Source organism: Tursiops truncatus, chromosome 2, assembly GCF_011762595.2.
Source record: "Tursiops truncatus isolate mTurTru1 chromosome 2, mTurTru1.mat.Y, whole genome shotgun sequence".
Classification (NCBI taxonomy): Eukaryota; Metazoa; Chordata; class Mammalia; order Artiodactyla; family Delphinidae; genus Tursiops; species Tursiops truncatus.
The window spans coordinates 171,754,425-171,771,313 of NC_047035.1; the positions used below are offsets into that span (position 1 = coordinate 171,754,425).

Genomic DNA, 16,889 nt, shown 5'->3' on the forward strand with positions numbered 1-16,889 from the left:
TGAGATGTAACATTTTCAGAGTGGCTATATTTTTTAACAAAGTTGAATATAACATTTTGGGGAAAAAACTTTGAAATATCCTAAGAGTAAATTACATGCCAACAGACTTCTAAAACTGTCCCTTTAAAAAGTAAATAATTTACTGTATACCACGTACCAATAGGGGGTACCAAAATGAATGAAAAATGGGGCCTGTCCTCAAAAGACCTACAGTGCTTTTTAGTGGATAAGAAACTCACACAAATGTATTCCAAGATAATGTCAGAAACATACCACCTTTCATACGCCAGGCACTTCCACTGATTTAATCCATACAACAATCTTCACAGATAGGTATTATTAACCACATTTTCAAATGAGGCAGTTGAACTCTGGAGGGATTAAGAAACTTGCCCAAGGTCAGAAGCTAATAAGTAGAGATTTTGATGCTCTTCCTGACACCAAAGTCCGTATTCTATCATCAAATGCAGAGTAAGAGAAACTGAAAAGTGAATCGCGGAGTGCTATGGGAATGACTTGTCTGGGGGCTCAGAAAATCACTTTTGAATACTTGAAGAATGAGTATGATTCCAACAGACAGATTGCAGGAGGATCTTGCAGGCTGAGGGCTCACCATGAACATGGGGGTGGGAAAAACAAAGAAGCTTGAGGATAAGTGAGTTGTGCACTTTGACTAAATCTTAAAAGTATCAGGCGAGACTAGAAACACGTTGAGAACCACTCTATTTTAAAAGGCAGGAGTGAATTTCTGAAGACTGGAGAGAAGGAAAATCATACTGAAGAAACCTCTTTCCCAGGGTTAATATGGCAGCAGAGTGAACTGAATGCAGAAGGTATGAGGGATGCAGGAAATGAGATGAGTTTCAGTCTGAGAGAGAAATGATACAGCCCAGAGCTAGGTTGGTGGTCAACTTCAGCATGAAGAGGGGAATGAATAAGGAAATATCTTGAGACACAGCAGAGTCCCCCCAAAAAGGGTTTCATTTGCTTATTTGTTGAAGCAAAGGGGCAATAAGATATGAAGAGGCTGATTGTCTATGTGAATATTTCATGAAGCAAGATCCCTGTGGTTGTGAGAGGGTTAGCGATTAAGAACATAGATGGAGGAATTAGGTTTCAAAAAGAGAAAGGACCCTTCTTTCTCAGACAGGCATGCAGGAAGTGGAGATGGAGGTATTTTGAGGCAGGGAAAAGAAAGTTGAGGTGGGAGCCTGCTTGAAAGCAAGGTGTCCCCAAAGCAAAAAAAGATTTGGAATAGCTTTCTACATATAACGTTGTTTCACTTTTCAAAACATCTTTTATCAATCTACACATTAGCCCTTGTCTTTAGGGTAAAAATGGATTAGTTAGCTTGGCTTCAGAGCTGTCTACTATAACCTGAACCCAGGGGAGCCAATCGAACATTTATCTCTTAGGAAGTGCCCATCACCAAAATACTCTGACCCAGCTAAGAAGGTCTGTCCATTGTCTGTAAACTGATCTGGCTAACTTTTAATCCAAACTTCCATTCTTTTCTCCCTACCCAAACTGCTATTTTCCCATTCCTGTTTGTGTAAGTCTCATTCACTCTTCAAGGCTACATTCAATACCAGTGTTTTCAAGTGGCTTTCGCTGATTGCTTCAGCTCATACTGGATCCTTATTCTTCCACAGAATTAGTTTGTACTGATAATGTGTCATCCATTCTAGCAGCTAATTATATATTGTCTTCTGCTTTTACTTAACACACTTGTGTGTGTTTTGGCTGTGGGGAAGAATTGCATACCACTGATCATGAACGACTGTATTTTTATTTTTAATTTTTTTTTGCGGTACGCGGGCTTCTCACTGCTGTGGCCTCTCCTGTTGAGGAGCACAGGCTCCGGACGCGCAGGCTCAGCGGCCATGGCTCACGGGCGCAGCCGCTCCGTGGCATGTGGGATCTTCCCGGACCGGGGCACGAACCCGTGTCCCCTGCATCGGCAGGCGGACTCTCAACCACTGCGCCACCAGGGAAGCCCCAGTAATTCACTCTTTTATTGCTGGGAAGTATTCTATTGTATGGATATACCACAGTTTGTTTATCCGTTCACCACATAATTTATCTACTCATGCTTAGATATTTGGTTTTTTTCCAGTTACAAATAAAGCATCAATGAACATTCGTTGACAAGTCTTTGTTGGATCTATACTTTCATTTTTCTTAGGTAAATACTTAGGAGTGGAATGACTGGCTTGCATGGCTGGTATATGCCTAACCTTTTAAGAAACTGCCAAAATGGGCTTCCCTGATGGTGCAGTGGTTAAGTATCCACCTGCCAATGCAGGGGACACGGGTTCGAGCCCTGGTCCGGGAAGATCCCACATGCCGCGGAGCAACTGGGCCCGTGAGCCACAACTACTCAGCCTGCGCGTCTGGAGCCTGTGCTCCCAACAAGAGAGGCCGCGGTAGTGAGAGGCCCGCGGTAGTGAGAGGCCCGCGTACCACGACGAAGAGTGGCCCCCGCTTGCCGCAACTAGAGAAAGCTCTTGCACAGAAACAAAGACCCAACACAGCCAAAAATAAATTAATTAATTTAAAAAATAAATAAATAATTTAAAAAACTACCAAAGTGTTTTCCAAAGGGGTTGTACCATTTTACATTCCCACCAGCCATGTAGGAGACTTTCAGTGGCTCTGCATCCTGGCCAACACTTGGTGTGGTCAGTCTTTGAAATTTTATATTAATGTATTCTAATTGCTGCGTTGTGCTATCTCATTGTGGTTTTAATTTTCATTTCCCTAATGACTAATGGGCTGATCTTCTTTTCATGTGCTTGTTTGTCAATTGGGTATTTTCTTTGCTTTAGAGACTATTCAGATCTCTTGCCCATTTTCTTAGTGGTACGATCGTGTTCTTATCGTTTCAAGAGTACTTTATATATTCTGGATACAAGTCCTTTATCAGATATATCATGGGCACATATTTTCTCCCAGTTTGTGAGTTGCTTTTGTTTTGATGAAGTCCTATTTACTAATTTTTTTCTTTGATAGATTATGTCTTTGATGTCATATCTAAAACTCTTGCCTAACCCAAGGTCACAAAATATTTTGTGCAGTTTTCTTGTGGAAGATTAATAGTTTGGAGTTCTACATTCAGGCCTATAATCCATTTTGAGTTAATTTTTGTATGTGGTGTGAAATATAGATTGAAATTCATGTTTTTGCTTATAGATAGCCAAGTGTTCCAGTATCATTTGTTGAAAACCTATCCTTTCTCTGCTGAATTGCCTTTGTATGTATGTCAAAAATCAGATGTCCATATATGTATGGAAGTATTTCTCAAATGTCTATTTTGTTCCATTGATTTGTCTATCCTTATACCGGTACCATACTGTCTTGATTATCATAGCTTTAAAACAAATCTTGAAATCAGAGTTAATGATTTGTGTTGGTGACAGTGTTAGTGACCGTGTTAGTAATGCTAGTGATATAATGTGATATGTAATGTGTGTTTTTAGCATATAGTGATAAAATTTAACTAGGCTTGATGTGGTTATTTCAACAGGATAAGAACAATGATATCATTAATGGGAAGTGATGTCAGTAACTGAAGAGAAAAAAACAATTAAAAATTTTAACCAGTTTTTCTATTTGTAAGTATCACAATAGGAATGAATATGAGAGAGAAGAAAGCTGGTAGATTCAAGAAGAGAGTATTTATAAAATGCAGCTGAAGTGAGTAAGGGAAGTACAGCTGAAAGCAAATACAAGGAGAAGGAGAACTGAAATGTTAAGAGTGAGAAACCTCTAAACACAGAGGTACTAATCTAGAAAATGATAAATTGAGCACTGTATTTTGGGAGGAATGTTGGATTAATTTAATTTTTTATTGATGTGAAAACTGAGGCACAGTGATGTCATTACCTAGAGCTTACTAGCATCTCCTCTAAAATAGAATCAATCCTACAAATGTGGTTCTAGGCAGAAAGTTGAAAGTCCAACCTTTGTAAGTAAAACCCTTCTGTTCTATAGTCATATTATTATAAGTAAGAAATTCATTCTCGAAGAACAATTTCATACCTTACAAAATTGATAATGAAAACGAAATGAAAGATACACATATGCTATTATAAACATTAATTATGTTAGACTAAACACAATATAAAAAGTAGTATTTTAAGTGCTCCTTTGGGGAACATTTGCTACATAGGCACAGATATAGCAAGGGAGCTTTAGAATGAAGCTGCGTTTTTCCTTCTTACATATTTCCTTACAGTAAGCACATTCATTTTTCACTGTGCCCAGAAACTTTGAGCTACCTTCATAATTGGAGTCATCTGTTTTGAAAATCTGTGGCTTATTTTAACATGCCTGGAAGCCTCTGAAAAATCTTTGAATGGTAAATGCTGGGGAGAAGCAGATTCCTTGGTGACGTCTTCATTTTCAAAGATCCTTCATGATACACCAGCTGCAAACTGAGTCAGCGGAACCACCATAAACCCTCACCAACTGTTGAGTATTGCTAATCCAGTTACCCAGTCATTAGCAGTTATTAGGTTAAAGAAGATGTATAATCTTTATAATAAGCAAGGGGTCAAAAGTGGAAGTCAAGAGTTGAGGTAAAATAAATCAAGGGAGTTTATATTTATTATAAAACTATCTTTTGTTGTGAAAAGCCTATTTATAGACCCTTGCATTTTACAGATTGGTCCGACCTGCTCAAAAAAAAAACATGTTAAACCATGTTAGTCAGAAGAAGCAGTTGTTTTAGAATTATTTATTAGGAGAGCCTGGGAGGGTGGGGCAATCTTGCTGGGTAATGACCTGAGGGTGTGGTTTTCAAACATTTTTACCTTCACTCGTATTTTTAAGTGGTTGTCTAAAAATGTTTCATCAAAACTATAAATTGTTGCAAAGGATATTCTTCCTGGTGATTTTTAAACAGCTTTATTGAGGTATAATTGACATAAAATAATCTGTACATATTTAAAATGTACAATTTGATAAGTATTGATATATATATATCCATGAAACTACTACCACCACTATCAAAATGATGAAGATATACCATCAACCCATCCCTTCCCAATTTCCTCATGCCCCTTGGTCATCTCCAGTGAATCCATCTAGACCCGAAGTTAATTTTGTTAAAGGATTTCAACAAGAAATTACATTTCTTTAATAGAAATAGAGCTATTCAAGTTAACTGTTTCTGTCCTGAGCTTTAGTAGTTTGTGCAGTTGAAGGAATTTGCCATTTCCTTTAAGTTATCTAATTTAGAGTTATAGAGTTGGCCATAATACTCCCTTATTATCTTTTTAATATCTGTAGCATCTGTAGTTACGTCACTTCTCTCATTCCTGAAATTTGTAATTTGTATCTTTTCTCTCTTTTTCCCCTCATCAGTCCGACTACAGTTTTATCAATTTTATTTATTGCCTTTTATTTTCCCCTATTGTTTTTCTGTTTCCTTTTTCATTGCTTTCCTCTCTGATTTTACTGCTTCCCTTCTTCTGCTTTCTTTGGGTTTCATTTGCAATTTTTTCTAGATTCTTAAAACAAAAGCTGAGACAATTGATTTGAGATCTTTTTCCCAGTATATATGCTATATTATAAATATCCCTCTAAATACTGCTATAACTGCTTCCCATAAATTCTGATATGTTGTATTTTCAATATCATTCCATTCACAATACTTCTTATTTTTCATTTTTATTTCTCCTCTGACCAATGGGTTATTTAGAAGTGTTACCTTAGTTTCCAAATATTTGGGGACTTTTAAATATTCTTCTGTAATTTATTTTTAATTTAATTCTATTGTACTCAGAAAACATACTTTTTATGACTTGAATCCTTTTAAATTTATTGAGATTTGTTTTGTGGCCTGGAATATTCTCTATCTTGATAAGTATGTTATGTGCACTTAAAAAGAATACATAATCAGGGGGCTTCCCTGGTGGTGCAGTGGTTGAGAGTCCGCCTGCCAATGCAGGGGACACGGCTTCGTGCCCCGGTCCGGGAAGATCCCACATGCCGCAGAGCGGCTGGGCCCGTGAGCCATGGCCGTTGAGCCTGTGCGTCCGGAGCCTGTGCTCTGCAACGGGAGAGGCCACAACAGTGAGAGGCCCACGTACCGCAAAAAAAAGAATACGTAATCAGCTTTCATCAGATGTAGTGTTCTATCAGTTTCAATTAAGACAAGCTGGTTGATAGTTTTATTCAAGCTTCTACAGCCTTACTGACTTCTATCACTATCGAGACAGGGGAGTTGAAATTTCCAACTATAATCATGGAGTTGTCTATTTTTCCTTGAAGTTCTGTCAGTTTTTGTTTTATGTTCTTTGAAGGTGTCACTATATGCAAAACTATACAGTTTCTCATATTCTCTTGATTATTTGACTCTCTTTTCATTAGAAAGTGATGTTCTATATTTCTGGTAATAGTCTTTGATCTGAAACCAACTTTGCCTGGCATTGATATAACTGTTCAAGTTTTCTTTTGGTTAGTGTTAGCATGGTATATGTTTATATACCATGACATAGTCGTGTATTTAAAATAGGTTTCTTGTAGATAGCCTGGTAATTTTTTATTAGATGTCAGACGTTGTGTATTTTATCTTGTCAGGTGATGCATATTTTTGGGTTCCAGCATGTCTCCAGTGCTCTGCCCTGTAAACCGTAACAACCTTGGCCCCTCTGGACCTGCAGCTCTGTTTTCTCATCTCAAGGAGACTGAGCTCTATGCCATGGCCTGGAAACTCTATCCAGGCAGTAAACAAGGGCAATCATAAGGCTCCCTTTATTTGTGTCCCACCTCTCAGGGATAACTCTCTTTTTTGCCTGATGTCCAGGGTCACTGACAACCGTTGTTCATATATTTTGTCTGTTTTTTCAGTTGTTTCCAGCAAGATGATAAATCCAATCTCTGTTATCCCATCTTGGCCAAAGGCAAAGTCTGAAACCTATATTGCTCTAATGTTTTTTCTTGACTTTAGCACTAAGACCATCATTATAATATTAAGTAGTAGTGTGAAAATGGGCATTCTTGTATGGCTTCTTTTTATAGAAAAATCATTCTCTTTCACCACTGAGTGCGATGTTAGGTCTAAGTTTTTTGAAGATGCCTTTTGTCAGGTTGAGAAATGTTTCTTCTATTCTAGTTTGTTGTTTTTATCACAAAGGCTTTTGAATTATGTCAAATGGTATTTTTCTGTACCTATTGAGATTTTCATATGATTTTTCTCTTACGTTCTGTTAGTATTGTCAACTGCGTTGATTTTCAAACGCTAAAGTAACTTTATATTCCTGGGATACTCTCTCCTTAGTCATGATGTATTCTCTTTATATTCCTGTAAATTTCTTTTTTAAAGGATTATTATTATTTCTGCTAATGAGGGATATTGTTTAATGCTTTGTTATAATGTCTTTGTTTGATTTTAGTGTCAGGGTAATGTCGGCCTCATAAAATAATTAAGAAATTGTTCCCCACTGAGGTATTTTCTAAAAGATTTTGTAGATGTTTGATATTATTTCTTCCTTACAAGTTTGATAGAATTAACTATTGAATTCATGGGTCTAGAGATTTTTGTGGAGTGTAACTAGGAATTTAATTTCTGTTATTGATATATATATATATATATATATATATATATATATATATATGTTTTCAGGTTTTGTTTCTTCTTGACCCAGTTGTGATCATTTACATCTTTCAAGGATTTTTTCCCCCTTTTGCCTATGTTGTCAAATTTATTGGTGTAAAGGTTTTTAAAAGAATATTTCTTTATGAATGTTTTGGTTTAATATTATTTAATTTCTGTAATGTCTTAATTATGGGATCTATAGTCATGTTGCTTCTTTAATTCCTGATACTGGCAGTTTATGTGTTTCCTCTTTATCTTTTGATCTAGATAGAGTGTTATCAATTTTATTGATTTTTTTAAATATTAAATTTTGGTTTTATTGATTTTCTCTATCATTTGTGTTTTATTTCACTGATTTCTGGTTTCACCTTTATTATTTCTCTTTTCCACTTGAGTTCTTTTTCTATCTTCTTAAGGTAGAAGCTTAGCTCATTGACATTAGATGTTTCTTTTCTAATATCTAATGCTTAAACTATTCCTCTAAGCATCACTTTAATTGCATCTCACAAATTTTGATTTGTTTTCACTTTCATCCAGTTCAAAATATTTTCTGATTTTTCTTTGACACATAGGTTATTTAGAACTGTTCTGTTTAATTTTTACATAAATTGAAAATTTTCAGATATCTTTGTTATCTAACTTAATTCTGTTTTAGTCAAGGAACAAAATCTATTTAATTTTATCCTTTAAATTATTTTGAGTCATTATAAGGTCCTGCATATTGTCTATCTTTGGTACTGTTCTGTGTCTACTTGGCAAGAATGTTATCTTGCAGAGTTTGGGTGGGCCATCATAAACGTCAATTTGATCAGGTTGGTTGAGAGAGTTCTTCGAGTCTTCTAAGTAATCACTGATTTCCTATTTGTCCTATCTTTGCCTGAGAGAGGAGTATTAAAACAGCTAACAAAACTATGGATGTATTTATTTCTCCTATCAGTTCTGTAAATCTTGCTTCCTTTTTTCCAGTTCTGTCTTTAGGTTGATACACAATTGATACTAGTATGTCTTCTTGGTGAATTTATGCCTTTATCATTGTACAATGTCATTTATTATCCCTTTTGGTAATTTTGGGGTTTCCCCTCCCTGTGGCACAGTCCAGAAACTGACCGTGGACAGAAAGCTGTGGCAATCGTAGGGCTCAGGGCTTGTTCCCTTTCTCCTTGGCATCCCAGTCTGTTGGTCTAGGTCTGAAAGCAGTTGTTCCATACACTTTATCCAGCCTTCTCTTGGTTGTGGTGAAAGGTAAGTCCAGATCCTGTTACTCTCCCATGGCTGGTAACAGAAGTGTGCCAATTTAATCGTGACATATTTTATTACTACATTTAACAGATATTTATGGAACACTTAGTGGAAAGTCTGGAAATATCAAGATAAGAGAGTCACAGACCAATGCTATACAAACAAGTAAAAAGTTATAATAGTGTGGCAGCTTTCAGATATGGCCCCCAAATTCTTTTATACTCCTTCCATCGAAGGTTGGATTTTATTTCCTTTCCCCGTCAGTGCAGATGCTGCCACAGCTTGTCCGGTAGAATATGACTGAAACCCTGCTGTGCCCGCCCCCTAGCTCAGGTCTTAGAAACTGGAGGTTTTCTCTTCCTGCCTCTTGCAATGCGCAGCCTGATATGCTGACACATAGGAGGTTCCCTGTAGGTGTTCTGGGCTGCAGCCCCAGTGACCCCACGGACTGCCAGTATCAGTGGCCAGACAGGTAAGTGTGCAAGCTTTCGAATGACTGCAGCCCCACGTGTAAAGTCATCCCAGCCTTGAGCCACCCCTGCTGACACTGTGTGGAAGAAAGTCAAGCTGTGCCTGCAGAGCTCTGTCAACTTTTTTGATTTGCAAGCAAAGGAAATGATTATTGTTGTCCTAAGTCGCTAAGGTTGGGTGGTTTTTATGTAGTAAAAGACACTTGGAACAAATATAATACCATTAAGTGCTATGATAGAAACGGCCAATAATCAACTAACAAATACTTATTACATGCCTAGTACAGGTCAGGTGCTGAGTTAGGAAAGGCTTTTGGGAATTGAAATTGAGTGGAGGTTTAGAGAGGGCATGGAATCAGAGCAGGAAAGGCAGAACGAATTGCTTGTTTGAAGACATGGAAAGTATGGGGGCATCAGAAAGACTAAAGTAGAGGGGATGAAAAAAGACTTTAAAAAAATGAGGGACTTCCCTGGCAGTCCAGTGATTAAGACTCTGCGCTTCCTGCAGGGGGCATGGGTTCGATCCCACATGCCACTCAGTGTGGCCAAAAATAAATAAATAAATAAAATTTAAAAATGAGATTTTCAGGGGCCAGTTCTGTAAGGATGTAATGCTAAGGAATTAGAATTTAATTATTTCTTTAATGACTGTATTTCCCATAAGCTATACTCCATAAAAGAGCTTTTATCCCTATGATATTTCCAGCATCTAGTATGGTACTTCGTACACATAAGGAGTTAATAAATATTTAGTAAATGACTGAGTGACTGAAGAACCATAGGAGAATTTTAAAGGAATAACATAATCAGATTTGTGTTTTAGAAAAATCATTCCAGCAGGGGTGTGGAGAATGGTTTGGAGACAGGTAGGTGTATTAACTCAGCTGCCATGAGAAAATACCATAGACTGGGTAGCTGAAACAACAGAAATTTATTTATTTTTTACCATTCTAGAGGCTGGAGTCTGAGATCAGGGTGCCAGCATGGTTGGGTTCTGGGGAGCTCTCTCTTCCTGGCTTGCAGATACAGGTGCCTTTTCATTGTGTCCTCACATGGCAGAGAGAAGAGAAAAAGGAAGGTCTCTGGTGTCTATTCTTATAATGGCACTAATCCCACCATGAGGGCCCCAACCTCATGTCCTCATATAAACCTAATTACCTAATTATCTACCAAAGGCTCCACTTCTAAATGTCATCACGTTAGGGGTTAGGACTTCAACATATGAATTCTGTGGGGACACGATTCAGTCCATAGCAGTAGGAAAGGAGAAAAACATAGTAGGAGGTGAATGTAATAATTCATCCAAAGGATGATAAGAGTGTGAACTAGAGTAGTGTTAGTAACATTCTTAGGGTATTTCTTTTCCTAAACCTTAGAATTATAGTTTTTTCCTGGAGTAACTCCACTTGCATGTTGCTGTCTTGTTTTTAAAGACAGAAGAATTTTCAAAGTCAAACAAAAAAAAGGGATTTAACATTTTTAAATTAACCATAGAATTTCATAAACACATATTACAGAAACACTTGAAAGTGTCTCTACAACGATTAAAAAACTATGGTAAAACTAAAAGTGAAACTCATGTATTTAATGTTTCAGGGGATAATAATGGAAAGCTAACCTCAAAATACAAACCACTTGCACTTTTTCTATTTGGTTTTATGTTAACTAATATTTAAAATGTTTATTATTTATAGCATATTAATGATAAAAGCCCCAAAGAGCTATAACCATTCTTCTAGGTCAGAATACATAGATAATGCTATCAAGACTAATAGTCATGTTATTACTTCACTATTTCCAGTGCTCACATATTGATGATCAAGGCTTGAACAATTTGATCACTAGCTTATCGCTGGCAACAGAATTATTCAGCGAAGCACAAAGCACATCCAAATGCATCTTCATAAATATTTGGCTCTGATACATGGCGATTATGATAATGTGCCCCAGACACTAATGCCCGGAAACTTGAGGTAGACACCTGTTTCTGTCAGCCCAGTAATCAAGAACCGGTTTTTGAGAGAGAATGCTTCACATACCAAGAGTGATGTTTTGGAAGAACTGTATACTCATCATAATGAAACACAAGCAAGTTTTGGTAATGGCTCCTTAAAATATTAAGAACCGGGGGCACTAATGTACCACACTTTTTACATTGCTGTGTTAACTTTTTTTCTGCTCTTGAAAGACATATAGAATCATCACTAAAATATCTGGAAAATATAAAGTGCCTGAAGAGCAAAATATCACGTGTCTTACCATTCAGAGATCATCTGAATATTCTCACCTATTTCCTGTCAGAATTTAAAAGTTGGGGGTATTTTGTAATCTCATATGGTTTTGTAAGCCGCTTTTACAAACTCATGTATTTAGATGTCTGTCTATGTAAATATAGGTCTATATTATCACCTTTAATAGCCGGGGAGTTTTTACTTTGTGTGTACTATGATTTACTGAACGAATACTAGTTAAAACGATTACTTACATTTATTTAGCACTTGCTGTATGCTGGGCACTTAAGGGCTTCGTTTGTGTGAATCCATTTGATTCTCACAACCTGATTATTACTCCTGTTTCATACCGATGAGGAAACTGAGGCACCAAGAGGGAAGTAGTGTGTCCAATCCCTAAATGTCGGGCATTTTCGTGCTTAACAATGCTCTGATATTATAAACAAGGTTGCCATGAATATATTTGTTCACGTTCTTAAAGAATGTCTTTAGGATGAATTGAAAAAAGTAGAATTGTTGGGTCCAAAGGTACTCACGGTTTTAAAAGCTTGTGTTACATACTTCCAGATATTTCTTGCAGGGAGACTGTAATAATTTCATCCAACATTGTGAGTGTACGATTCCCCACATCCCTCTTTTTCATCTTTGTCTCAATGAGAAACACGTATCTAAATGCTACTCTAATCGTCATTTTTCACTTTTAGAAATGGGACTTCATTCTTAATGGATGTTTCTAAGCCCTCCTCATATTCCACAATACCAATCCTGTTGTCCACACGTTGTAAACGTTTACGTGCTACATTCGGAAGTGCTCTAATTTTGGTAGACTTACATAACTTCAATTTACATGCAAGATGCTCTAAGTTCCTTCCAAGAGGGATGCAAAATTCTTTAGAAGATGCTGCTTAACATTTCTAGAGGATATAATTTTTTTGGTAAAGTTATAAATAAAATGACGAAATAGTTTAAGTTATTACGAATCACTAATCAATCGCTAGCTCCATTTTTCAGTTTTCTCTTGTTGCTTGGTTTGGGGCGGGGGGGCGGGTATCGTAGACCTTCTTGCGCTGTGCCACTGCTTTGCCAATCACCGTAATCGCTTAGTGAGTGCACAGTCAGTCAGTAGGTGCCAACGCCCAGCCAGAAGTGCTTTTGACCAAGCCTCCAAAGCGGGCGTTCGGGGCCTCTCGGGAAGGTGCCAGCGCAGCCTCAGCCGCCGCGAGCAGCCGCGCGCCCGACACTCCCCTCGTGGGGACTCTGGCCAAGCCGCCCCGCTCACATGACTTCACCGAGCAAGTTCCTTGTCACCGCAGGCAGAGAATTGAACTCACAGCCCTTTTACTTAGATGCCCTCGAGTGAAGGGGCTTCCCTCCCCCTCCCCAGGGACCACAAAGTTGTGACAACCGACGGAACGGGTGGGAGAAAGGGATCTCCCCTCTCCCCAGCCTCGACCCCTTTTCTTTCTACTCAGCCTCTGATTCACGCCTGGGCTCGCTAGTCGGCTTCGGCGCGCCCGGAGGACCCCGTCCTCCGGAGGTTCCCGACCAAAGCCAAAGCAGGAAGCGCAGGCATCACGGCCACTCTCCCGTGTAGCTAATCAAAGCGGGGCCGGGCGGAGGGGGCTCTGGAGTTGGGCCGGTTTGGGCGGGGCAGGTTCCGGGCAGGTTCTGGGCAGGCGGCGCCGAGGGCGCCCAGATTCCCGACAGGCTCCGCGCCGGGGGCCTTCGCGGCTCCTTCGCTCCTGTCGCCGCCGCCGACGCCGCGGTAGCTGGGGGTCGGTGAGAGGAGGAGCTGTCGCGGAGCCCTGGGGGTCCGTCTCGGTCGCTGTTTTTGTCTGAGGAGCCTTCCTTCCTCGGTCGTACCCTGACTCCCGCGGTGTCGAGAGGGAGTCCCTGCGGACACCTCAGCACGCAGTGGAGATGCCTCTCTTTGCCACCAATCCCTTCGATCAGGACGTCGGTAGGTGCTTCTGCCGCCCCCTGTCCACCTCCGGCGGACCGCGAGCCCTCTGTGCCCGCACCTGGCGGACGGTCTGGACCCCCGGGCCGGGCGAGTCCTGCCCCTTCCCTGAGGCTCTTTCTGTAAGAGTTTGGAGGAGGTTGGGGGCTCGGCGCATCCTCTTGGAAAGAAGGGGGACTGTGAGAGCCTGGGAAACGGGCCTTGAGCTGGGGCTGTGGGTTCCGAAAGAACTGCTGGAGAGGTGGGTGACGAAGGCCGCGGAGGAACAGCTGGGGCGGGAGCTGGTGCTGGGACGGTGCTTCTGGGAGGACAGAGTCGAGAGCTAGGGAGTCTTCGCTAGCGTAGGATGATAAGCCCTGTGATAGAGTGTTTCCCGGGACACATGTCAGACATCTAGAACTAGGGGAATGTTTTAGGTTGGCTTCCTTAGGGGACTTTAAAATCTGTGATAGAACTGTAGCGGGAGGACAGAGCTTCTGGTTCAGGGTGGACTGTCAGAGATCTTGGGAGAGAATGATGAAGATGGAATACTTGGCAACAGTGTAGACGTCATTGGGGGCCGGAGACACTGGGCTGCCTTCCTTGGGTAGGTCTCAGTACTTTAAGTGTGGAAGAGGACCTGGGATCCGAAAATGCTAATTTGTTCTGAATTTGAAATGGTCTATTTTTGGTTTTCTGAGTCATCGGTTTTAGGTACTGATCATACCAATTCAACAGGTTAGTTTGTGTGTGTGTGTGTGTGTGTGTGTGTGTGTGTGTGTGTTTTCCTGGTCTGAGGGTAATAATTACAGGAGTTTGAGTTTTCAGGGAGAGAATTTTGGGGTGATTTGAATGCTCCTAGCATTTGGGGCGCACACGTGTGGAGTGAAAGCAAGTTAAATACCGTGGCTAATTGCTAGAGTAAAGAAGAATAAGGACACCCTAATGGAGTTGCTTTTCATGTCTTTGTATATCTTAATGATAAAAGGTTTGAATCTTCTTTTTAACTCTAATTTACAGCCTGCCACTGAAGCTTGAAGGTTTGGGTTAAGACTAGAAAAAGGTTCAGTCCCATCCCTGCCGCTGCCTAGCTCAGAGTGGAATCATGGGCAAGTTACTGGAGCCCTTTGAGTCCCAACATCCTTGTCTTTAAAGAGAGGGAAGACGCATTCTGTTTGTGGTTCAGTGGAATAGTATGTGTAGCGGGGCCTCCTACAGTGCCTTTATATGGTGAGCAGCGACTAAATGATAGCTTTCTTCGGTTCCAGTTTAAATGAATGTCCTGAATCTTAGCAGTGGATGGAACTTTAGAGCTGACTAGTAATAGTTAATAAATAACTAATTTGGAAATTACATTTAATTTAATAGGCAGTTAGCACACACTGTTTACAGGACACTGCTCAGTGACATAAGAGAGCGATGAGTAAGCAGCATGCTGCTGCTCTCAAGCAGGTGTGTAACTTACCACGTTAACTTCCAGGGCAAATGCTTAAAGTAAAACAATTTCTTAACACCTTCTTCTTCTGTTTCCAGCACCTTGATCTAGTTTTCATGTTCGTATGTAATCTAGCTTCCAATTACCCAATCACTTTTATATCCTGTTGCCTTTTGAACCCACATTTCCATTGGATTCTTAATGTCACACCTTTCCCAGTACCTACACCACCCAGTTCAGACACAGGCTCCTTCTTGCTTTTATACTTTTGCTTGTATTATTTCTTCTACCTTTCTTCACCTACTTACGATTAAAAGTCAACTCAGAATCCAACTCATACCTGAGTCATTTCCTTATTACTCTAACCTAGGGTTTCTTATCAGCGTCACTGCAGATGGTTTGGACCAGATAAATGTCTTTTATCGTGGGCGTCTGTCCTCTGCAATGTAGGCTGTTTAGCAGCATCCCTGACCTGTCCCCACTAGATGCCAGTGGCACCTCTCCCCACCGAAACCCCAGTTATGATTTAAAACATCTCCAGACATAGCTGGATGTCCCCTGGGGGCACAAAATAGTTTCCAGTTAAGAAACACTGCTCTAGCCTACTGTAATCTCCACCCTTTTCAAAACTCCTGCAACACTTTTTGTCTTTACCAAATTATTTCGCATTAAAGATAGTTATATCTTGTATTAAGCCCCTGAACTCTTTTATTGGTTGCCACAGAGTAGGTGCTTAATAAAAGTTTGTTGAATTGAGAACGTGTCCATTGGGCCTGTAGACGGTAAGCTTCTTGAGTGTAGGAACATTGTTTTGCTCCAGAAAAGCTTACTTTTTGTTTGTTTTTTTTTGCTTTTGTTTGTTTGTTTGTTTTTGGCCACGCTGCTGTGTGGCTTGCGGGATCTTAGTTCCCCATTGAACCCACACGCACCCTCGGTAGTGAAAGCGTGGAGTCTTAACCACTGGACCGCCAGGGAACTCCCAGAAAAGCTTACTTCTTAAAGTTAGGTTTTAGTGTTTGGATCAATTCTCTCCTCATGATCCATGTATCAAAATATCGTGAAAGTTTATCTAAGAAGACCTGCCGGAGACCCCAGCAAATCATCCTTGGACAGAGTCCAATAGACTCCCATTTAAACTTTTTCACTAGCATGTAGAATATAGTATGTAGAATACATTTAACAATATTTCTTCTTACTTTGTCAGTGAGTATGTCAGTGATATTAAAGTACTCCCACTAACTCACTTGATATATTTATCACTTAACATTAGCGTATAGTTTTACTACTTCAAAATTAATTGCCTTTAGCTTTATTCATCAATAAAGTGAAATGGTAAATTGGAAATTTACATACTGATATATACCACATAACATTTCATATAAAGAGATAAAATACTGGTGATCACTTTTCCTTTGAAGAAGCGCCTAAATATGTTACTAGAATGTGAGCTCCATGAGGACAGGCATTTTTGTTTGGTTTGTTCACTACTGTATCCCTAACACGTAGACCAGTCTCTGGCACTAATAAACATTTAGTAAACACTTACTGAATACATGAATCTCATTTTGGATGTTATATTTCTTGCTAAGTTCAACTCTTAACTTATGAAGATAACTCATTCCATCAAGCTTTTATTTCAGAGTCCATGGTGACTTGTCTTGCCAAACCCATCAGTCAATTCCTAGTTCATTTCTTTGTTGATCTCTTAACATTCCTCTTTGATGTACTTTATTCACTTGGTTTCCAGGACACCAAACTTTTTCTGATTTTCTGCTTAGCTCTTTTTTAGTCTTTTTGGCTTCTCCTTTTTGTGACTTCCAAATCTTCAGTTCTAGAACTTCTTTTTTGAGACTTTTTTCCCCCTTGGAGTCTTAGGAGGCAATTTAGCTTTGCACTAAGAATTCAGACTCTGGAGCTACACTGCCTGAACTCAATTACCAGGTTTGCTGCTTCCCAGCAGTGTGACTCTTTG

At 39.6% G+C, this 16,889-nt stretch overlaps 1 protein-coding gene across 4 annotated transcripts in view; it reads left to right on the forward strand.

Moving 5' to 3' along the window:
• The first annotated feature begins 13,274 nt into the window (after window positions 1-13,274).
• STAM (signal transducing adaptor molecule) overlaps window positions 13,275-16,889 on the forward strand; it is a 91,429-nt gene continuing 87,814 nt past the window's right edge. For 2 of the 4 annotated variants that reach the window (XM_073801699.1, XM_073801700.1), the window contains exon 1: window positions 13,277-13,503. In XM_073801699.1, the coding sequence (XP_073657800.1) occupies window positions 13,464-13,503 (40 nt within the window). In that variant the 5' untranslated portion in view covers window positions 13,277-13,463. Of the gene's footprint in view, window positions 13,504-16,889 lie in introns of all 4 variants that reach the window. The other 2 variants (XM_033852489.2, XM_073801701.1) reach the window with 2 other exon arrangements.